The following is a 25,369-nucleotide window of genomic DNA, read 5'->3' as shown; positions in this document are numbered from 1 at the left end:
CTCTTGTAATCCTGATGTGAATTGGGGATCTTTATCTTGTCCGTGGTCATTATAAATGGACAGGTTTTACATGTTTTCTGATTGCAAGGAAAGGTACCTGCAGCTGTTGGAGAGGACAGGGAGCTCTTGACAATGATGTAACACCTAATGTAAAAGAGAAGTTGGAAGGGGATTTGGGCCCTATTGAGGAGACATACTGGATAGGGCTTTGCAGCTTTCCCTTTGTTTCTGTAAAATATTGGGCTTCAAGACCCTCCCCTGTGTCAAAGAAGAAAAGAATATAGTACAGATTTGCTCCATATGGTGTGGTTAGGTCCCAGATTGAAGAGCTTTTAGATTGCAGTCGTAATGCTGATGTTGATCTACAGTCTGGATGATGTCTACAGTAGCGACCTAAAGTTTAGCTTTTCCTTGCATGATTCCTTCTGTCTGGTTGTTGTGATGCCATTTTCCTGGTGATGAATTGAAAGTGCATGAAGTTGTCATCATGCAAGACCTCACTTTTAACCAAAATACTTTAGAATATAGGTATGGTCATTTATAGAAAACTAACTGCCAAAAGTTTTGCATATACTATTTATTGATCACAACATAGAGAGTAATTAATTGTTTACAATGCTATAACTTATTATTTTATAGCATAACCTCTTGCTTTAATTACTGCACCACACCGACGGGGCATTGAAGCCACTAGGGTGTTAAAGACATCCTGAGGGATCTTGCTCCATTCTACTTGCAAATCTGCAAACAATTTATCTTTATTACTATGGGTAAGGGCCCCAACTAGTCGCCTGTTATGAACTGGTGATTCAGAAACACAATGGACCTGGTGGTTAAGAGCACGCAAAGTGACCTGATAGTTACTAATAACATAGGACGAGCTCTGAGACGTGGGAACTCTGCTGACCGCAATCCCTAATCCTATCATACCACACTAGAGGTAGCCGTGGAGCGCTCCAGACCAGACCTGGTCGCCTCGGGCACAGCCTGAGAAACTAGCTAGCCCTGAAGATACAAAAATAAGCCTACCTTGCCTCAGAGAAATTCCCCAAAGGAAAAGGCAGCCCCCCACATATAATGACTGTGAGTAAAGATGAAAATACAAACACAGAGATGAAATAGGTTTTAGCAAAGTGAGGCCCGACTTACTGAATAGACCGAGGATAGGGAAGATAGCTTTGCGGTCAGCACAAAAACCTACAAACAACCACACAGAGGGCGCAAAAAGACCCTCCGCACCGACTAACGGTACGGAGGTGCTCCCTCTGCGTCTCAGAGCTTCCAGCAAGCAAGAAAAACCAATATAGCAAGCTGGACAGAAAAAATAGCAAACAAAAGTAACACAAGCAAAACTTAGCTTATGCAGGGCAGACAGGCCACAAGACGATCCAGGAGAGAGCAAGACCAATACTGGAACATTGACTGGAGGCCAGGAACAAAGAACTAGGTGGAGTTAAATAGAGCAGCACCTAACGACTTAACCTCGTCACCTGAGGAAGGAAACTCAGAAGCCGCAGCCCCACTCACATCCACCAGAGGAAGCTCATGGACAGAACCAGCCGAAGTACCACTCATGACCACAGGAGGGAGCTTGACCACAGAATTCACAACAGTCACCCTAACTCATCTTAAAGGTGCTCCATAGCGTTTAAATCAGGTGATTGGCATAGCCATTGCAACATTTTTCTTTGCTAACAAATTTTTTACTAAATTGTATATGTGCTAGGGATCATTGTCTTGCTGGAATTTGCAGCCCCTGTCTATTCTGGTTTTACCATGTGGCAGCATTACATTCTCCAGTATATCCTTGTACATGGTAGCATTCATATTTCCATCAATACTATGGAGAGGGCCAATGGCAGATGCAGAAAAGCATCCCCAAACCATGACATTGCCACCATCATGTTTCAAAGTAGGTGTTTGCTACATTACATCATTATGTTTTCCAATTAGGAGGTGTATACAGTGCCTGCCATCACTACCAAACAGATTGAACTTGGATTCATCCGACCACAGCACTTTAGACTTCTGACTCTTTCCATTGGCTGTGTTCTTTAGCAAAATCAAGTCAAACATTCCGGTTCTTTGCAGAGATTAAATGCTTCTTGACTAGAACTCATGCATTCAACCCTACTACTCTTAATCGTTGCATCACAGTTAGGCGACTCACTTTAACCCCATATTCTTTGTTCATTTCGTGCAAAGTCTATACTGCACTCTTATGGACATCAGATACTGACTTTATCTTGAAAATGTGATCAACTTTGGAGAAAGATTTCTGTGCTCTTCCAGTTCTAGGTTTCTCAGCTGTTCCATAACCTTCTTTTTCTTTCTTTATTATAGTGACACTTGACTCCAAGAACAGTTGAATGCCATAGCTTTCTCTTTTTGGCTGTTGCCTGACTTCGCTCTCAGAATAATATGCTTCCTGACATCTGGTGATAAATTTCGCTTCGTCATTGCCATGTTTTAACCTAAAAACAGATAAACAAACTTTCGACTACTCATGACTGACCAAAAATTTGACTACCCATGACAAAATATGCAAAAGATTTGTAACAGCAAATGTGGAAAACTAACACATATAGGGATAAAGCAATGTCAAACACAATGGCATCACAACAACCAGATAGTGTTAGAATTTGTTTAGTTTGGGACTATCCGCCATTTTCTTGTGGAGTTCTGGCTGCTGGTCTTTGTCCTCTGGTGCTGGGTTTGTCTTGGGTCAGGTGTTTGTATCACTCTCTATTAACAAGCACCTGTATCCCATTCCTTGCTCGACAACAGTGTTAATCTGCTTGAGCTCAAGCTTGGTGCTTTGCTTTGTGTTCTGTGTGTGCTATTTGTGCAGTACTGGTACCTCTGGTTCTGCTAGCCTCAGTTTCTGATTTCTATTGGTTTCTGCAGCCTTCTCTGTGTTTTCTACTAGGAGGTGACCCGTTTTTGTACCTAGTCCTTAGCTCTTTTAGGGAGCCCCTTCTGTTATGAGAGGCAATTCAGTACCACAATGGACATAGCGGTCAGAGCACATACAGTGATCTGACAATAACCCAAAATCATAGAACGAGCTCTGAGACGTGGGAACTCTGCAGACCGCAATCCCTAATCCTCTCCAAACAACACTAGAGGCAGCCGTGGATTGCGCCTAACTCTGCCTATGCAACTCGGCACAGCCTGAGAAACTAACTAGCCTGAAGATAGAAAATAAGCCTACCTTGCCTCAGAGAAATACCCCAAAGGAAAAGGCAGCCCCCCACATATAATGACTGTGAGTTAAGATGAAAAGACAAACGTAGAGATGAAATAGATTCAGCAAAGTGAGGCCCGACTTTCTTAACCCTGCTGTTCTGTTGGTCAAAAATGACCGACTTTGAACTTCAATATTCTTTAAAATATTCAAGATGCGGCTCTGAAACCCGTGGCCGACCGACCCATCCTCATTTAAGTCAATCAACCACAAGTTTCAGAACCGCATCTTGAACACCCCAAAAAATACCAAAGTTCAAAATAGGTCTCCCCAGACCGAACAGAACAGCAGGGTTAACAGAGCGAGGACAGAAAAGGTAACTTTGCGGTCTACACAAAACCCTAAAGAAAACCACGCAAAGGGGGCAAAAAGACCCTCCGTACCGAACTAACGGCACGGAGGTACACCCTTTGCGTCCCAGAGCTTCCAGCAAAAAATTAGACAAGCTGGACAGAAAAAATAGCAAACAAATAGCAAAGAAGAACTTAGCTATGCAGAGCAGCAGGCCACAGGAATGATCCAGGGAAAAGCAAGTCCAACACTGGAACATTGACAGGAAGCCAGGATCAAAGCATTAGGTGGAGTTAAGTAGAGAAGCACCTAACGACCTCACCAGATCACCTGAGGGAGGAAACTCAGAAGCCGCAGTACCACTTCCCTCCACCAACAGAAGCTCACAGAGAGAATCAGCCGAAGTACCACTTGTGACCACAGGAGGGAGCTCTGCCACAGAATTCACAACAGTACCCCCCCTTGAGGAGGGGTCACCGAACCCTCACCAGAGCCCCCAGGCCGACCAGGATGAGCCACATGAAAGGCACGAACAAGATCGGGAGCATGGACATCAGAGGCAAAAACCCAGGAATTATCTTCCTGAGCATAACCCTTCCATTTAACCAGATACTGGAGTTTCCGTCTAGAAACACGAGAATCCAAAATCTTCTCCACAATATACTCCAATTCCCCCTGCAACAAAACCGGGGCAGGAGGATCAACAGATGGAACCATAGGTGCCACGTATCTCCGCAACAATGACCTATAGAATACGTTATGTATGGAAAAAGAATCTGGAAGGGTCAGACGAAAAGACACAGGATTAAGAACCTCAGAAATCCTATACGGACCAATGAAACGAGGTTTAAACTTAGGAGAGGAAACCTTCATAGGAATATGACGAGAAGATAACCAAACCAGATCCCCATCAAGAAGTCGGGGACCCACACTGTTGTGAATTCTGTGGCAGAGCTCCCTCCTGTGGTCACAAGTGGTACTTCGGCTGATTCTCTCTGGGAGCTTCCGTTTGTGGAGGAAACTGGTACTGCTGCTTCTGAGTTTCCTCCCTCAGGTGATCTGGTGAGGTGCTTCTCTACTTAACCCCACCTAATGCTTTGATTCATGCTTCCTGTCAATGTTCCAGTGTTGGACTTGTGTTTCTCTGGATCATTCCTGTGGCCTGCTGCTCTGCATAGCTAAGTGCTTCTTTGCTATTTGTTGCTATTTTTTCTGTCCAGCTTGTCTTTTTGTTTTGCTTGAAGCTCTGGGACGCAAAGGGTGTACCTCCGTGCCGTTAGTTCGGTACGGAGGGTCTTTTTGCCCCCTTTGCGTGGTTTTCTTTAGGGTTTTGTGTAGACCGCAAAGTTATCTTTCCTTTCCTCGTTCTGTCTAGAATATCGGGCCTCACTTTGCTGAATCTATTTCATCCCTACGTTTGTCTTTTCATCTTACTCACAGTCATTATATGTGGGGGGCTGCCTTTTCCTTTGGGGTATTTCTCTGAGGCAAGGTAGGCTTATTTTTCTATCTTCAGGCTAGTTAGTTTCTCAGGCTGTGTCGAGTTGCATAGGGAGCGTTAGGCGCAATCCACGGCTGCCTCTAGTTGTGTTTGGAGAGGATCAGGGATTGCGGTCTGCAGAGTTCCCACGTCTCAGAGCTCGTTCTGTTATTTTGGGTTATTGTCAGATCACTGTGTGTGCTCTGACCTCCATGTCCATTGTGATACTGAATTGCCTTTCATAACAGTACAGGAAGCCCAAAGTACTAATGATTCTCAATAGAGGGAAAAAAGAAGTTCTGAGACCATTTTTTTTCCTTTGCACTGTGTTTTGCCTTTTTTTTTCCCCTAGACATTTGGGTGGTTCAGGACACAGGTGTGGACATGGAGATTCAGGGTCTGTGCTCTTCAATGGATAATCTCGTTATAAATGTACAAAAGATTCAAGATTTGGTGGTTCAGAAGCCTATTTTTGAACCAAGAATTCCTATTCCTGATTTGTTTTATGGTGATAGAGTCAAGTTTGTGAATTTCAAAAATAATTGCAAACTGTTTTTGGCCTTGAAACCTCACTCCTCTGGTGACCCAGCTCAACAAGTGAGAATTATTATTTCTTTTTTGCGTGGCGACTCTCAAGACTGGGCATTTTCCCTTGCGCCAGGAGATCCTGCATTAAGTAATATTGATGCGTTTTTCCTGGCGCTCGGATTGCTGTACGATGAGCCTAATTCAGTGGATCAGGCAGAGAAAAATTTGCTGGCTTTGTGTCAGGGTCAGGAGGAGATAGAGGTATACTGTCAGAAATTTAGAAAGTGGTCTGTACTCACTCAATGGAATGAAGCTGCGCTCGCAGCGATTTTCAGAAAGGGTCTCTCTGAAGCCCTTAAGGATGTCATGGTGGGATTTCCTATGCCTGATGGTCTGAATGAATCTATGTCTTTGGCCATTCAGATCGGTCGACGCTTGCGTGAGCGTAAAGCTGTGCACCATTTGGCGGTATTACCTGAGATTAAACCTAAGCCTATGCAGTGCGATAGGACTTTGTCCAGAGTTGAACGGCATGAACACAGACGTCTGAATGGTTTGTGTTTCTACTGTGGTGATTCCACTCATGCTATCTCTGATTGTCCTAAGCGCTCTAAGCGGTTCGCTAGGTCTGCCACCATTGGTACGGTACAGTCAAAATTTCTTCTGTCCGTTACCTTGATCTGTTCTTTGTCATCGTATTCTGTCATGGCATTTGTGGATTCAGGCGCTGCCCTGAATTTGATGGACTTAGAGTATGCTAAGCGTTGTGGGTTTTTCTTGGAGCCCTTGCAGTGTCCTATTCCATTGAGAGGAATTGATGCTACACCTTTGGCCAAGAATAAGCCTCAGTACTGGACCCAGCTGACCATGTGCATGGCTCCTGCACATCAGGAGGATATTCGCTTTCTGGTGTTGCATAATCTGCATGATGTGGTCGTGTTGGGGTTGCCATGGCTACAAGTCCATAATCCAGTATTAGATTGGAAATCCATGTCGGTGTCCAGCTGGGGTTGTCAGGGGGTACATGGTGATGTTCCATTTCTGTCAATTTCGTCATCCACCCCTTCTGAGGTCCCAGAGTTCTTGTCTGATTACCGGGATGTATTTGATGAGCCCAAGTCCGATACCCTACCTCCGCATAGAGATTGTGATTGTGCTATCAATTTGATTCCTGGTAGTAAATTCCCAAAAGGTCGATTGTTTAATTTATCTGTACCTGAGCACACCGCTATGCGCAGTTATGTGAAGGAATCCCTGGAGAAGGGGCATATTCGCCCGTCATCGTCGCCATTAGGAGCAGGGTTCTTTTTTGTAGCCAAGAAGGATGGTTCGCTGAGACCTTGTATAGATTACCGCCTTCTTAATAAGATCACGGTTAAATTTCAGTACCCCTTGCCATTGTTATCTGATCTGTTTGCTCGGATTAAGGGGGCTAGTTGGTTCACAAAGATAGATCTTCATGGTGCGTATAATCTGGTGCGAATTAAGCAAGGCGATGAATGGCAAACTGCATTTAATACGCCCGAGGGTCATTTTGAGTATCTAGTGATGCCGTTCGGACTTGCCAATGCTCCATCAGTGTTTCAGTCCTTTATGCATGACATCTTCCGAGAGTACCTGGATAAATTCCTGATTGTGTACTTGGATGACATATTGATGTTCTCGGATGATTGGGAGTCTCATGTGAAGCAGGCAGAACGGTTTTTCAGGTCCTGCGTGCTAATTCTTTGTTTGTGAAGGGATCAAAGTGTCTCTTTGGTGTGCAGAAGGTTTCATTTTTGGGGTTCATCTTTTCCCCTTCTACTATCGAGATGGATCCTGTTAAGGTCCAAGCCATCCATGATTGGACTCAGCCGACATCTCTGAAAAGTCTGCAAAAGTTCCTGGGCTTTGCCAATTTTTATCGTCGCTTCATCTGCAATTTTTCTAGTATTGCTAAACCATTGACCGATTTGACCAAGAAGGGTGCTGATGTGGTCAATTGGTCTTCTGCTGCTGTGGAAGCTATTCAGGAGTTGAAGCGTCGTTTTTCTTCTGCCCCTGTGTTGTGTCAACCAGATGTTTCTCTTCCGTTCCAGGTCGAGGTTGATGCTTCTGAGATTGGAGCAGGGGCTGTTTTGTCGCAGAGAGCTTCTGATTGCTCAGTGATGAAACCATGCGCTTTCTTTTCCAGGAAGTTTTCGCCTGCTGAGCGAAATTATGATGTGGGCAACCGAGAGTTGCTGGCCATGAAGTGGGCATTCGAGGAGTGGCGTCATTGGCTTGAAGGAGCTAAGCATCGCGTGGTGGTATTGACTGATCATAAGAACTTGACTTATCTCGAGTCTGCCAAGCGGTTGAATCCTAGACAGGCTCGTTGGTCGCTGTTTTTTGCCCGTTTTGACTTTGTGATTTCGTACCTTCCGGGCTCTAAAAATGTGAAGGCGGATGCTCTGTCTAGGAGTTTTGTGCCCGACTCTCCGGGTTTGTCTGAGCCGGCGGGTATCCTCAAGGAAGGAGTAATTGTGTCTGCCATCTCCCCTGATTTGCGGCGGGTGCTGCAAAAATTTCAGGCTAATAAACCTGATCGTTGTCCAGCGGAGAAACTGTTTGTCTCGGATAGGTGGAATCTTTGGTACCAGAGAGTTAGTGGCTAGATCCTTTTGGTGGCCATCTCTGTCGCAGGATGTGCGTACTTTTGTGCAGTCCTGTGGGATTTGTGCTCGGGCTAAGCCCTGCTGTTCTCGTGCCAGTGGGTTGCTTTTGCAACCTTCTCCTGGGACAAGGTCAATTTGTCCACTACATGAGTCCAAATCTGCTGCAACCTGTCCACCACAGTATCCACACCAGGACAGTCCGACGACTCAACCTGTCCTGAAGAGAAACGAGGATGGAACCCAGAATTGCAGAAAAATGGCGAAACCAAGGTAGCCGAGCTGGCCCGATTATTAAGGGCGAACTCAGCCAAAGGCAAAAAGGACACCCAGTCATCCTGATCGGCAGAAACAAAGCATCTCAGATATGTTTCCAAGGTCTGATTGGTTCGTTCGGTCTGGCCATTAGTCTGAGGATGGAAAGCCGAGGAAAAAGACAAGTCAATGCCCATCCTACCACAAAAGGCTCGCCAAAACCTCGAAACAAACTGGGAACCTCTGTCAGAAACGATATTCTCTGGAATGTCATGTAAACGAACCACATGCTGGAAGAACAATGGCACCAAATCAGAGGAGGAAGGCAATTTAGACAAGGGTACTAGATGGACCATCTTAGAAAAGCGATCACAGACCACCCAAATGACTGACATCTTTTGAGAAACGGGAAGATCAGAAATAAAATCCATAGAGATATGTGTCCAAGGCCTCTTCGGGACCGGCAAGGGCAAAAGCAACCCACCGGCACGAGAACAGCAGGGCTTAGCCCGAGCACAAATCCCACAGGACTGCACAAAAGCACGCACATCCCGCGACAGAGACGGCCACCAAAAGGATCTAGCCACTAACTCTCTGGTACCAAAGATTCCAGGATGACCAGCCAACACCGAACAATGAACCTCAGAGATAACTTTATTGGTCCACCTATCAGGGACAAACAGTCTCTCCGCTGGACAACGATCAGGTTTATTAGCCTGAAATTTTTGCAGCACCCGCCGCAAATCAGGGGAGATGGCAGACACAATTACTCCTTCCTTCCTTCCGGCTCAGACAAACCCGGAGAGTCGGGCACAAAACTCCTAGACAGAGCATCCGCCTTCACATTTTTAGAGCCCGGAAGGTACGAAATCACAAAGTCAAAACGGGCAAAAAACAGCGACCAACGAGCCTATCTAGGATTCAACCGCTTAGCAGACTCAAGATAAGTCAAGTTCTTATGGTCAGTCAATACCACCACGCGATGCTTAGCTCCTTCAAGCCAATGACGCCACTCCTCGAATGCCCACTTCATGGCCAGCAACTCTCGGTTGCCCACATCATAATTTCGCTCAGCAGGCGAAAACTTCCTGGAAAAAAAAGTGCATGGTTTCATCACTGAGCAATCAGAAGCTCTCTGCGACAAAATAGCCCCTGCTCCAATCTCAGAAGCATCAACCTCGACCTGGAACGGAAGAGAAACATCTGGTTGACACAACACAGGGGCAGAAGAAAAACGACGCTTCAACTCTTGAAAAGCTTCCACAGCAGCAGAAGACCAATTGACCAAATCAGCACCCTTCCTGGTCAAATCGGTCAATGGTTTGGCAATACTAGAAAAATTGCAGATGAAGCGACGATAAAAATTAGCAAAGCCCAGGAACTTTTGCAGACTTTTCAGAGATGTCGGCTGAGTCCAATCATGGATGGCTTGGACCTTAACAGGATCCATCTTGATAGTAGAAGGGGAAAAGATGAACCCCAAAAATGAAACCTTCTGCACACCAAAGAGACACTTTGATCCCTTCACAAACAAAGAATTAGCACGCAGGATCTGAAAAACTGTTCTGACCTGCTTCACATGAGACTCCCAATCATCCGAGAAGATCAAAATGTCATCCAAGTACACAATCAGGAATTTATCCAGGTACTCTCGGAAGATGTCATGCATAAAGGACTGAAACACTGATGGAGCATTGGCAAGTCCGAATGGCATCACTAGATACTCAAAATGACCCTCTGGCGTATTAAATGCAGTTTTCCAGTCATCTCCTCGCCTGATTCGCACCAGATTATACGCACCACGAAGATCTATCTTGGTGAACCAACTAGCCCCCTTAATCCGAGCAAACAAATCAGATAACAATGGCAAGGGGTACTGAAATTTAACCGTGATCTTATTTAGAAGGCGGTAATCTATACAAGGTCTCAGCGAACCATCCTTCTTGGCTACAAAAAAAAACCCTGCTCCTAATGGTGACGATGACGGGCGAATATGCCCCTTCTCCAGGGATTCCTTCACATAACTGCGCATAGCGGCGTGCTCAGGCACGGATAAATTAAACAGTCGACCTTTTGGGAATTTACTACCAGGAATCAAATTGATAGCACAATCACAATCCCTATGCGAAGGTAGGGCATCGGACTTGGGCTCATCAAATACATCCCGGTAATCAGACAAGAACTCTGGAACCTCAGAAGGGGTGGATGACGAAATTGACAGAAATGGAACATCACCATGTACCCCCTGACAACCCCAGCTGGACACCGACATGGATTTCCAATCTAATACTGGATTATGGGCTTGTAGCCATGGCAACCCCAACACGACCACATCATGCAGATTATGCAACACCAGAAAGCGAATAACCTCCTGATGTGCAGGAGCCATGCACATGGTCAGCTGGGTCCAGTATTGAGGCTTATTCTTGGCCAAAGGCGTGGCATCAATTCCTCTCAATGGAATAGGACACTGCAAGGGCTCTAAGAGAAACCCACAACGCTTAGCATACTCCAAGTCCATCAAATTCAGGGCAGCGCCTGAATCCACAAATGCCATGACAGAATACGATGACAAAGAACAGATCGGGGTAACGGACAGAAGAAATTTTGACTGTACTGTACCAATGGTGGCAGACCTAGCGAACCGCTTAGTGCGCTTAGGACAATCAGAGATAGCATGAGTGGAATCACCACAGTAGAAACACAGCCCATTCAGACGTCTGTGTTCTTGCCGTTCAACTCTGGTCAAAGTCCTATCGCACTGCATAGGCTCAGGTTTAAGCTCAGGTAATACCGCCAAATGGTGCACAGATTTACGCTCACGCAAGCGTCGACCGATCTGAATGGCCAAAGACATAGACTCATTCAAACCAGCAGGCATAGGAAATCCCACCATGACATCCTTAAGGGCTTCAGAGAGACCCTTTCTGAACATAGCTGCCAGCGCAGATTCATTCCATTGAGTGAGCACGGGCCACTTTCTAAATTTCTGACAATATACCTCTATCTCATCCTGACCCTGACAAAGAGCCAGCAAATTTTTCTCTGCCTGATCCACTGAATTAGGTTCATCATACAGCAATCCGAGCGCCAGGAAAAACGCATCGATATTACTCAATGCAGGATCTCCTGGCGCAAGAGAAAACGCCCAGTCCTGAGGGTCGCCGCGCAAAAAAGAAATAACAATCAAAACCTGTTGAACTGGATCACCAGAGGAGCGAGGTTTCAAGGCCAGAAATAATTTACAATTATTTTTGAAACTCAGAAACTTAGTTCTATCTCCAAAAAACAAATCAGGAATAGGAATTCTTGGTTCTAACATAGATTTCTGATCAATAGTGTCTTGAATCTTTTGTACACTTACCGAGAGCTGATCCATAAATGAAGACAGACTTCTATTGTCCATCACCACACCTGTGTACTGAACCACCCAAATGTCTAGGGGAAAAAAAAGGCAAAACACAGTGCAAAGAAAAAAAAATGGTCTCAGAACTTCTTTTTTCCCTCTATTGAGAATCATTAGTACTTTTGGCTTCCTGTACTGTTATGAGAGGCAATTCAGTACCACAATGGACATAGCGGTCAGAGCACATACAGTGATCTGACAATAACCCAAAATCATAGAACGAGCTCTGAGACGTGGGAACTCTACAGACCACAATCCCTAATCCTCTCCAAACAACACTAGAGGCAGCCGTGGATTGCGCCTAACTCTGCCTATGCAACTCGGCACAGCCTGAGAAACTAACTAGCCTGAAGATAGAAAATAAGCCTACCTTGCCTCAGAGAAATACCCCAAAGGAAAAGGCAGCCCCCCACATATAATGACTGTGAGTTAAGATGAAAAGACAAACGTAGAGATGAAATAGATTCAGCAAAGTGAGGCCCGACTTTCTTAACAGAGCGAGGATAGAAAAGGTAACTTTGCGGTCTACACAAAACCCTAAAGAAAACCACGCAAAGGGGGCAAAAAGACCCTCCGTACCGAACTAACGGCACGGAGGTACACCCTTTGCGTCCCAGAGCTTCCAGCAACAAATAAGACAAGCTGGACAGAAAAAATAGCAAACAAATAGCAAAGAAGAACTTAGCTATGCAGAGCAGCAGGCCACAGGAATGATCCAGGGAAAAGCAAGTCCAACACTGGAACATTGACAGGAAGCCAGGATCAAAGCATTAGGTGGAGTTAAGTAGAGAAGCACCTAACGACCTCACCAGATCACCTGAGGGAGGAAACTCAGAAGCCGCAGTACCACTTCCCTCCACCAACAGAAGCTCACAGAGAGAATCAGCCAAAGTACCACTTGTGACCACAGGAGGGAGCTCTGCCACAGAATTCACAACACCCTTCCCCTTATCTATAGGTCTTCGCTTGAGATTAACCTAGTATCGTCCGTGGGTCTATTCGCAAGAAATGGGTCACCCACTCCATCATAGGGTTTCAGCCTAGTCATAGTGCAGGGTCAGTTTTCCCCCTTTTACCTTAGTCCTGTGTTGCAGATCCGTAACAGATAGAAGTAATCACACTTTTAAAAAAATGCTAAACTTTCGGTCGCTAATGTATATCCCTTTGTTTGCATTCTGGGATATATTAAGGAGCTCTCTGCCTCTGAAACATGTAACACTGCAGTGGCATGCATGCTATATATGCCTTGAAAGCTTATTGCACAACACCAGCTTTGAGAGCTTTCACTTACATGACAAGGATTTGGTCATAAGATTTGACAAGAATTTGGTAATAAGATTTGACTGGGTTAGCCCAATAAAAATGAATATCAATCATAAAAGGAACACAATTATAAAAAGATCCATGGGATGTGTGGCTAGACGGTTTGGGACTTGCTCCCTTCCATTTGAACACATATTGCTCGACTAACTAGAACTGTATTTGACCGAATGGATTGGTGGGAGCTTAGCATGATACTTGGGTGGTTTCTGGTAGTATTTCCCTGTTCAAGTATTTTGTGCAAGAATGCTTGTTCTTTTTTCTTATGTATGATAACTATTTATAAGGTGTGGTGGTAAATATATATATTATGATAAAAAATTTTCTCATTCGGCAGCACTTAAGATATACATTGGAAGCAATTTCTTAAAAAATGTCCAGGCAGGTTAATAGCCCTCGGGCATCCAAATACAATGGCACGTATTGTCCGTGATGGTTCGGTTCACCGGGACAGAGCAACATCCAGCACAAAAGACTCTTGCAGGAGATTTAACACAGAAGGACTTCTCACCTCCACTCTCAGTCACTGAATAAGACAACCAGTCTCCTTTTTATCTGCCATACCATGCCCCCGGGGGTGGGGATATATGAGCAGCCAGTCCTACCAATCGCTCTGACTGCTCATAAATTTGGCCCTTGACAAGCACTATTAACTGCCTCAGCCATATACATGCTGGAGCCTGTGTTTCCAGGCTTACATCACCACATCACCAAGGCATCCAACCCTGATGATACATATGTCCCCTGTTATGGCTGGCAATCAGGCAACACAGCGTGCAGTAATCAGCGCACATACAGAGATCTGGCAATAACCCAAAACAATAGGACGAGCTCTGAGACGTGGAATCTCTGTAGACTGCAGTACCTGATCTATCCTCACACAACTATAAGCAGCAGTGGATTGCGCCTAACAACTACCTATGCAACTCGGCACTGCCTGAGGAGCTGACTAGCCTGAAGATAGAAATACAAGCCTGACTTACCTCAGAGAAATACCCCAAAGGAATAGGCAGCCCCCCACATATAATGACTGTTAGCAAGATGAAAAGACAAACGTAGGAATGAAATAGATTCAGCAAAGTGAGGCCCGATATTCTAGACAGAGCGAGGATAGCAAAGAGAACTATGCAGTCTACAAAAAACCCTAAAACGAAAACCACGCAAAGGGGCAAAAAGACCCACCGTGCCGAACTAACAGCACGGCGGTGCACCCCTCTGCTTCTCAGAGCTTCCAGCAAAAGACAATAGCAAGCTGGACAGAAAAAAACAGAATACAAACTAGAAGCACTTATCTAGCAGAGCAGCAGGCCCAAGGAAAGATGCAGTAGCTCAGATCCAACACTGGAACATTGACAAGGAGCAAGGAAGACAGACTCAGGTGGAGCTAAATAGCAAGGCAGCCAACGAGCTCACCAAAACACCTGAGGGAGGAAGCCCAGAGACTGCAATACCACTTGTGACCACAGAAGTGAACTCAGCCACAGAATTCACAACAGTCCCCTCCCCCTGTCAGGCAGCCATCTTACTATGTATATATACACTGCTCAAAAAAATAAAGGGAACACTTAAACAGCAGAATATAACTCCAAGTAAATCATATTTCCAAACTGTCCACTTAGGAAGCAACACTGTTTGACAATCAATTTCACATGCTGTTGTGCAAATGGAATAGACAACAGATGGAAATTATTGGCAATTATCAAGAAACACTCAATAAAGGAGTGGTTCTGCAGGTGGGGACCACAGACCACATCTCTGTACCAATGCTTTCTGGCTGATGTTTTGGTCACTTTTGAATGTTGGTTGTGCTTTCACACTCGTGGTAGCATGAGACGGACTCTACAACCCACACAAGTGGCTCAGGTAGTGCAGCTCATCCAGGATGGCACATCACTTGCCACAGAACACTAGGATTGGCAAATTCGCCACTGGCGCCCTGTGCTCTTCACAGATGAAAGCAGGTTCACACATGTAAATGTGACAGACGTGACAGAGTCTGGAGAAGCCATGGAGAGCGATCTGCTGCCTGCAACATCCTTCAGCATGACTGGTTTGGCAGTGGGTCATTAATGGTGTTGGGTGGCATTACTTTGGAGGGCCGGACAGCCCTTCATGTGCTCACCAGAGGTAGCCTGACTGCCATTAGGTACCGAAAGGACATCCTCAGACCCCTTGTGAGACCATATTCTGGTGCGGTTGGCCCTGGGTTCCTCCTAATGCAGGACAATGCCAGACTTCATGTGGCTGGAGTGTGTCAGCAGTTCCTGCAAGATGAAGGCATTGAAGCTATGGACTGGCTCGCTTGTTCCCCAGACCTGAATCCGATTGAGCACATCTAGGACATCATGTCTCGCACCATCCACCAACGTCACGTTGCACCACAGACTGTCCAGGAGTTGGAGGATGCTTTAGTCTAGATCCGGGAGGAGATCCCTCAGGAGACCATCCGCCGCCTCATCAGGAGCATGCCGAAGCATTGTAGAGAGGTCATACAGGCACATTGAGGCAACAAACACACAACTGAGCATTATTTCCTTGTCTTGAGGCATTTCCACTGAAGTTGGTTCAGCCTGTAATTTAATTTTCCACTTTGATTTTGAGTATTATTCCAAATCCAGACCTCCATGGGATATTCATTTTGATTTACATTGATTATTTTTATGCTTTATTGTTCTCAACACACTCCACTATGTAATGAATAAAAATTTGCAATTGAAATATTTCATTCAGTGATATCAAGGATAAAATCCTCTTAATATATATATATATATATATGTATATATATATATATATATATATATATATATAAATATATATATATAAAATGATAGCTGATCGTTTCACTGCCAGCATCTTTACTCCAAATGTGTACCCCCGGTAAAATAATAACACTTATGTCACCTCCAATGCTGTTCCAATTGTATAGGTGTTTGCTCTCCGGAAGACTCAACACCGCTGGAACGGTGTCGAAACTGGAGATGAGTATATAATTTTAGTGAGCTGAAAACTGCTGTTCACAATTGATCTCCATCAAACCTCACTGAGCTCGAGCTGTTTCCCAAGGAAGAATGGGCAAGAATTTCAGTCTCTCAATGTACAAAACTGACAGAGACATACCCCAACTTGCAGCTGTAATCGTGGCAAAAGGTGGCGCAACAAAGTATTAAGTTAAAGGGGCCAAATAATATTGCACGCCCTACTTTTCAATTTTTGAATTTCCACAAAAATTTAAAATAACCAATAAATTTCGTTCAACTTCACAATCGTGTTCCACTTGTTGTTGATTCTTCACCAAAAATTTACCGTATATACTCGAGTATAAGCCGAGATTTTCAGCCCACTTTTTTGGGCTGAAAGTCGCCCTCTCGGCTTATACTCGAGTCATACCCAGGGGGTCGGCAGGGGAGGGGGAGTGGGGGCTGTCTAGTTATACTCACCAACTTCTGGCGCGGTCCCTGCACGTCCCTGCTTCTTCCAGCGCTGCAGCTTCTTCCTGTAGTGAGCGGTCACATGGTACCGCTCATTACAGTAATGAATATGCGGCTCCACCTCCCATAGAAAATGCGGCGCCGGGGAACAGACATGCAGCGACGGCACCAGGAGCAGGTTAGTATGACGGGGGCAGTGCGCAATACTCATATGATTAGTGCGCGCCGCCCTCTTCCTGAACGTCGGCGCAGAGAATGGGAAGACACAGCGGCGACATGTGCAGCATTATATGGGGGCAAATATCTGTATGGGGCATCTTATGGGGTCATAATCAACATTTGTGGAGCATTATACGGGACAAATATCTGTATGGAGCATCTTATGTGACCATGTGCAGCATTATATGGGGGCAAATGTCTGTATGGAGCATCTTATGTGGCCATGTGCAGCATTATATGGGGCAGTTATCTGTATGGAGCATGTTATGGGGCCATGTGCAGCATTATATGGGGCAAATATCTGTATGGAGCATCTTATGGGGCCATGTGCAGCATTATATGGGGCAATTATCTGTATGGAGCATCTTATAGGGCCATAATCCACATTTTTGGAGCATTATACGGGGCAAGTGTCTGTATGGAGCATCTTATGGGGTCATAATCAACATTTGTGCAGCATTATATGGGACATATTTTAATATGGAGCATCTTATGGAGCCCATCATAAACTGTATGGAGCATTATATGGGGCTCCTGATTCAATATGGATATTCAAAAACACTTAAACTACTGATGTCTCAATTAATTTTACTTTTCTTGGTATCTATTTTTGTTTTTGAAATTTACCAGTAGCTGCTGCATTTTCCACCCTAGGCTTATACTGCGGACGCCCTGCCTGTGAATCCCAGCCCCGTAGTATGAATAAATAAGAAGACACTGCAGGGCTGGGATTCACAGGCAGGGCGGCTGCACAGCTGGACTGCATATGAGGACAGACGGGCAGCTCTCACTGCGCCTGCCCAAGGCAGGAGAAAAGAGCGCAGGCGCCGGCTCATTTCAAAACAGCGGTGAGGAGCCAGCGCCAAGAAGATTTGAGTGACGGCTGTGTGGCGTCTGCAGCAGGGAGGGAAAGGCCTGCCTCCTTGACTAAAGAAAAGGTATTTAGGACAAATTACAAAACTGATTATTTCGGCAGTTACAGCAACCAGAACTAAAAGAGCCACCTTGTCAGAATGCAGCATTACTGCTGCACAAGTGGCTCTTTTAGTTAAAAACGCCTGGGGACGAAGGCTTCCTAGCCTGAATCATGGTGTGAATCACCCAGTCCGAAAAGCCGGACGCTCTTAGAGCTGCGGTCTCAACAGCCACGCCGTTAAACTGAGCGACCGAGAATTCGGGGATGACAGGTTCCCTTTAAGGCTGTGTGCACTCGGTGTGTTTTTTATATGTTTGCTGCTTTTTTCCACGTGGAAATGGGCCAAAAATGCTATGGAATACTTATGCAAGCTAATTCAATAACAATCTTGAAGTGTTGTGCACATGATCAGTAAATTTCCTGTGAGTATTTGCAGTATGTTTTTTGCTGCAGCATGTCAATCCTTTGTGCGTTTCTGCAGCGTTTTTCACCCATTGACTTCAATTGAGTCAGTCAAATCCACAGCAAATACGCAGGTGTAAAAATGTTTGCGGATTTTCTGCAGATTTGCTGAGTTTTTGTTTGCATTTTCACACACTTCCTATGGTGTTTCCCACGCTGTCATCTGTGTGAAAGCATGAAAAACACCACCGCGGAGGTTCTTATCAGCGGTAACGCTATAGCCAGTAAGACCATCGATCAGAGCAGTGTAGGGTCATGCTGTCCGATGTCAGCATCACCCTGCAGCTGTGACTGTGACCGACGGTAATGCTACCTAAGGGAGAACCTTTGGTCAGAGTGCTGCGTGATCATACTGTCCGATGTCAGTGTGACCCAGCAGCTGTGACTGTGACCTGCAGTGGTGACCTGTGGTTAAAAGCTTACTGCAGGTCAGCAGGCGTGGGCTGATGAGACTACTGCTCCCATCGGGCTACGTCTGCTGTCACTAATAACAGTGACAGTAGGTGCTGCTGATGGGAGACGTAGTCTCAGCCGGCGCCTGTGCTCACAGTTAAAAAATAAAGTAAAATAATTACATAGATATTCAAATACAATTAAAAACCCATTATACTCATCTTAACACCCAATCCCCGATCCCCTCGTCTCCTACAAAAAAATCCAAAATAATAAACCACCATATACTCACCTCTCTGCCGTAATCCACATAATCCCGAGTGTCCCACAGAGATCTCAGAATAGAATAGTCACATCGGGAGGTGTGACTGCTCTACCCGATCGCCAGCTATACACTGACAGAGGCATCATTGCTCCCGCAGTGTATCACTGAACTGCAGTGAGAGAGTTCACTGGAGTTCATCAGCTGATCAGCTCCGGTGCTCTCATGGCACTGCTGTGTGAGAACTTTCTCATGGCAGCTCAGTGCTATACACTGCGGGAGCGATTACCTTCTGTGCCAGTGTATAGCCAGCTGTCTTTGAGAGCAGTCACATTTCAAATAAAGGCCTTTATTCTGGGGGTATGTTTTTAGAGAATATAATTATGGAGTTACAAATGGATAGGTGTCTTATAGTGACCTTTCCATTACTAACCTGTGGGCTTGATGTCACCTGACAATACAAAGGTGACATCAACTCCACAAATATGAACCCCATTTGCCACCACTACAGGGCAAGTGGGAAGAGTGATGCTAAGTGCCAAATCTGGTGCATCTTATAGATGCGCCTTTTCTGGGGCGACTGAGAGCTGATGTTTTTAGTCTGGGATGGGGTTAATATCCATGACCCCTTCCTTGGCTATTAATATCAGCCTGTACTTGTCTGCCTAGCCTTTGCTGGTTAGAGTGTATAGGGGGACCCTACATCAATTTTTTTCTGGGTTCCACGTGTAAACTAGCCAGTAAAGGTTAAGCAAACAGCTGTGAGCTGATACTAATAGACTGGGAACCTTTATGACTATTGGCCCCTTCCCAGAATATTAACATCAGCCCTCAGCCATTGGCTTTCCCTCTGCTGGTTATTAAAATGTTGCGGGAGCCCACAAAATTATTTTGTTCATTTTTTTCTTTAAAATTAACAGTTGCTGTTTGGTTACAGCCTATGTACGTTTGTTATGTTAACGCTTCTACATAGGCTGGTGACAATGTGTGTGTGGGTTTGTGTTTACTTGTTGGCATAGTAATCAGCTTGTCTGGCTGACACCTGTTCATTACTAAACCTAGGGTTTGGTGTCAATGACTGCTGCTGACACCAAGCCCTAATCCCATTACCTTGATGCCACTGCATCAGCATGAAAAAGGTGGTGTTGAACCAAGAAATTACATCACACAACTTTTTAAAAATATCTTTATTTAGCTCAAAAAAGCCTTCCTTGCTGTACAAAAACACATGCAAAAAACGCATACAAAAACACCAAAAACATGACTTTTTGCAGAAGCGCTTTTCCTGCCAAGAGATGCAGAAACCTTGCAGAAATTTCTGAAAGCAAACACTGAACGTAGCCTAAAGGTACCGTCACATTTAGCGACGCTGCAGCGATCTAGACAACGATGCCAATCGCTGCAGCGTCGCTGTGTGGTCACTGGAGAGCTGTCACACAGACAGCTCTCCAGCGACCAACTATGCGAAGTCCCCTGGTAAACAGGGTAAACATCGGGTTACTAAGCGCTGGGCCGCGCTTAGTAACCCGATGTTTACCCTGGTTACCAGTGCTAATGTAAAAAAAAAAAAAACACTACATACTTACATTCCGGTGTCTATCCCCCGTCGCTGTGCTTTCCTGCACTGACTGTGAGCGCCGGCTGGCCGTAAAGCACAGCGGTGACGTCACCGCTGTAATCTGCTTTACGGCTGGCCGGCGCTGACAGTGCAGGGAAGCAGAACGCCGAGGGACGCGACGCGACAGACACCGGAATGTAAGTTTGAAGTGTTTGGTTTTTTTTACATTTACACTGGTAACCAGGGTAAACATCGGGTTACTAAGCGCGGCCCTGCGCTTAGTAACCCGATGTATACCCTGGTTACCAGTGAACACATCGCTGGATCAGCGTCACACACGCCGATTCAGCGATGTCTGTGGGAGATCCAGCGACTAAATAAAGTTCTGGACTTTCTGCTCCGACCAACGATGTCACAGCAGGATCCAGATCGCTGCTGCATGTCAAACACAACGATATCGCTATCCAGGAGGCTGCAACGTCACGGATCGTTGTGAAGTTGGTCAGTGTGAAGGTACCTTAACACTTAATACAAAAGTAATTACATTTGTATTGTTAGTTACACTTTTCTGCACCTGGATATCCTTTTGCACTGTGATATATTTGTTGTTTACAGAATATGTATTATTATGCTTTCAAGGAAATAACCCCAAAAATAAGCTCTAGCATGATTTTACAAGATTTTTGGAGCTTACTTGCAAAATAAGCCCTACGCCAAAAATAAGCCCTAGTTACATTCAAGACACTCTCTTAGAGGCCCCCAGATTTTTTATTTCGAGGCTAAAACTGCTTTAGGACCTTTGGTGACATCCTGATCATGTGACCATGCTGTCACCAAAAGTTCTTTAACTGCAGGAGCCTAGAGGAACTAAGGAGCACAAAACTGATATGCAGGACTGGTGTTAGGTGGCAGGGGGATCAAACTGGGCAATTTCTCAAGGTCCCACTCTTTTAAGGACCCCAAGCATTTCTATTCTGAGGCTAAGACTGGTTAACCCCTTAATGACCACCAATAAATCTTTTTACTGACCTGAGATATAAGAGACTAACATCCACCGACGGCGCAACAATCCAACAGCTGTCGGCTGTTCAAGATTTCTAATTTCACATAATGTTATTAAAAAAAAAAATAGAGAAATAACGATGGTATGTTACCTTTTATTTCCTGCTTTTCCATCTCCTTTAGTGTTTGAACAAAGGCTGCTTGACTTTCTGTAAGCGTCCAACTTCTATACAACACAGTCGCTTGTACAATATATTTATGTGTTTGCACAAAAGCCACTGGATGGAACTGAAAAAATAAAGGTCATTGTTACTTTAAAAGACAGTGAGGCTTATGTATCAATTCAAAAGAAAAAATATAAAGTGTAGAATCTGTTATGGTTAACATTTTATATAAAAAGGAAAAATTCCAGCAATGAAAATCCTGAAACGTCAAATTATTAAATAGAAAAAACCCCTGAAAAAATCCCCCCAAAAAACACCAATAAAAAATCAGATACATTTCAGACACAGTCCTTACTACATGAGGATTTATGTTGCTGGAGGCTCCATGCTATCTAAATCTCTGTCTCCCAGGATAGTTGACATTCTCTTAGCATTCTTTTAACATTTTATTTTATTAGAGTTAATATTTTATATCTTGTATTGTAGATTGTAAGCTCTTACGGGCAGGGTCATTATTATCTTTGCTTTAAAGGGAACCTGTCAGCCGATTTTGCCACCATAAGATGCGGCCACTGCCTTTTAGGGCTTATCTACAGCATTCTATAATGCTGTAGATAAGCCCCCAGTCCGACCTGCAAGTGAAAAAAAATAGGTTGTATTATACTCAACCGGGGGGGCTGTCCTGTGCGGTCCGGTCTGATGGGTGTCGCAGGTCCGTGTCCAGCACCTCCCATCTTCCTGCGACGCAGCCCTTCTGCTTCTTCATCGCTGCCCAGCATTGGCGCTCCTGCATGTGCAGGTGTACTTCTCTGCCGTGTTGAGGGCAGTGTAAAGTACTGCAGTGTACAGCCGCCGGGCCTCTCTGACCTTTGTCAGCGCCTGCGCACTGTAATACTTTACTCTGCCCGCAACAGGGCAGAGAAGTATGCCTGCACACGCAGGAGTGCCAATGCCGGGCAGCGATGAAGAAGCAGGAGGGCTGCGTCGCAAGAAGTTGGGAGGTGCCGGATCCAGACCTGCGTCACTCAACAGATTTTTCTTCACTTGTAGGTTGGACCGGGGGCTTATCTACAGCATTGTAGAATGCTGTAGATAAGCCCTGAAAGGCAGTGGCCGCATCTTATAGCAGTAAAATCTGTTGACAGGTTCCCTTTAATTATTGCATCACCTTCAACTTTGTTACCTATGACTGTTGTTGCATGAACTGTTGAATTGTAAAGTGTTGAGGAATATGTTGCCTCTATATAAATAAAGATTATTATTAATATATGCCTAGCTTTAATAACCGTGTCTTTGTGTTAGCTATATATGTCTTGTTCAAAAAGGCAATGAGACAAGGTGTTGGCAGGCTTTGTTTAAAATGATTGTTACATTGAGAGATGGTTTTAGCTAGTTCTTGGTGGCAGCTAGCAGAATCCATGATTCGTACGGCCTTTGTTCTTAAACTTACATATCCTTTCTAGGGAATGCACTGACCCATCTCCATTTTAGGGTATGTTTCCACGGTTTGTAATGGCAGTGCTTTGGATGCAGCTCCGCCCAAAGTGCTGCCGGCTTTTGTACGCGCTGTGATTCCGCATGTGTTTATTGAACAGATGCGGAATCACGGCATCCTATACATAGACTATGTAATTCATCTTGCGGAGACGGAGCGTCTCCACGAGATAAATATGTATTAAAGGGACTCTGTCACCTGAATTTGGAGGGAACAATCTTCAGCCATAGGGGTGGGGTTTTCGGGTGTTTGATTCACCCTTTCCTTACCCGCTGGCTGCATGCTGGCTGCAATATTGGATTGAAGTTCATTCTCTGTCCTCCGTAGTACATGCCTGCACAAGGCAATCTTGCCTTGCGCAGGCGTGTACTACGGAGGACAGAGAATGAACTTCAATCCAATATTGCAGCCAGCATGCAGCGAGTGGGTAAGGAAAGGGTGAATCAAACACCTGAAAACCCCGCCCCTATGGCTGAAGATTGTTCCCTCCAAATTCAGGTGACAGAGTCACTCTAAGAAACTCGGCACTCAACTTAAATGATCAAGTGGTAATTTAAATTTATTGTTGTCCACTGTAGTATTAAAACATCTCAGTGTTGGTGGAAATGTAGAGCCTGAATTCCAGTGGAGACAGGTACGGAGTGCCCCAGTGGCGTGTCTGGACGCGGCGTCCACCGCCGCGTCCAGACACGCCACTGGGGCCCTTCGTACCTGTCTCCACTGGAATTCAGGCTCTACATTTCCACCAGCACTGTGCTTGACGGATAGTCAGACTGATCAAGCATCTCTCTTTTGAACCTATCGGTCTGTTTATTTGAATAGACACACTATTATCTGTAACTGAAGACGGTCTGAAGTAAGATCGAAACGTTTTACTACTAAAGTGGACAACAATAAATTACCACTTGATGATTTGAGTGCCGAGTTTCTTAATACACATTGATGGTTTGGGAACCTACTCGGGCACCCTTTCTAGTTGTGCACACGGTTATCTATTTCACTCCAAAAGATAAATAGACATGCTGCGGTCTGGAAAAACGCGGCACATGTCCGGTTAGGCAGGTCTGCCACCTGCGTCTTTGAACACATAGTGCAAATGGGATTTCATGAAATCCCCTCCACTATGCTGTAACATCTGGCCGCTGTGGATTGGACGCTGCGGCTGTACGCAGGGTCCAATCCACAGTGTTTCCTGACCGGGGAAACATACCTCAACATGTGGGTGTAAAAAAATCCTGTCTTGGTACATGAGGCCAGACAAGCCTTGTACACTAACTGTTGCTGTGTGTATGTTCTTGTCTCCCATCAATTGACAACCTGATTTGGTCAACACTGGCAACATATGTGAATCTCTTTTGTCTCCCCTAAAGAGGAGCTTTCACAATACATCTTTTGGGGCTTCCGAGCACCAGAATCCGAAATCTTCTTTAGCTATGAGGTAGAATAGATTTCTGCAACATTTTTGTGTAAATAATAGTGATTTTGCTTTGCTGCATTTGACTATTCCCCCTTCCTCTAAGTCCACCCAATTTTTTTTCACTAAAAGTAGCATTTTTTGTGCAACTATTATACACCAGTTTTCGGTTGCAAAAAAAGAAATGGATACAATTGTCAAACTTTATTCCATATTCATAACAAAACTTTATTCCATATTAATAACAAAATTAAAATTTCCACGTGCTGGAGGTTTGAAAACACTATGACGTATTTCTGGCACTGTAGGTACCATAGAGCATAACAAAGCATCATGAAAGTGCAAATTTAAATGATACAATGTATATTATTTTAGTTTTTTGTATTTTTCATAATTATGCATGCTGTTCTGGTGTACATTTGCATTAATTGCAATGGATGTCTCTCACAAGTGGTGGATTTTTCTTTTACATTTTCACTTCTATGATGCTTTCTTATACACTATGACTAAGGTCACTATCAGCACCAGAAACACGTCAGAGAGTTTTCTAACCTCCAGTTTGTGGAAAATTTTATTTTATTATTATAGAATAAAATTGGAAGATTTTATTTATTTTTGGATGTGCCTATATATTTATTTTTTTGCATATGAATCCACTGCCGGTCAGCAGTTTTGGAACGGCACCCATTGTAATGACAACAGGATTCACTTCCAATACATGGTGCGCAATGTACCGTATATGCCTTTTTGTAGTATTCTTTTCTAGTGTAAACTCTTTGACAAATCACCTTCTTTATCTTTTTAGTCTCTTAGAACTTTCAAAGCCGCACTGACATACGAATGAGATAATATATTGTATATAATTGTCTAATGATTCATAGAGACTAAATTTTGAT

The 25,369-nt window shown here is 44.6% G+C and overlaps 1 protein-coding gene across 2 annotated transcripts in view; it reads right to left on the bottom strand.

Moving 5' to 3' along the window:
• ADGB (androglobin) overlaps window positions 1-25,369 on the bottom strand; it is a 591,174-nt gene that overhangs the window by 204,929 nt on the left and 360,876 nt on the right. For both annotated transcript variants that reach the window (XM_069769164.1, XM_069769163.1), the window contains exon 29: window positions 21,553-21,688. In XM_069769164.1, coding sequence (XP_069625265.1) covers window positions 21,553-21,688 — 136 coding nt within the window. The remainder of the gene's footprint in view (window positions 1-21,552; window positions 21,689-25,369) is intronic.

This window comes from Ranitomeya imitator, chromosome 5, assembly GCF_032444005.1.
Source record: "Ranitomeya imitator isolate aRanImi1 chromosome 5, aRanImi1.pri, whole genome shotgun sequence".
In the NCBI taxonomy this organism is placed as follows: Eukaryota; Metazoa; Chordata; class Amphibia; order Anura; family Dendrobatidae; genus Ranitomeya; species Ranitomeya imitator.
This window is presented reverse-complemented; position numbering and strand designations above follow the sequence as displayed.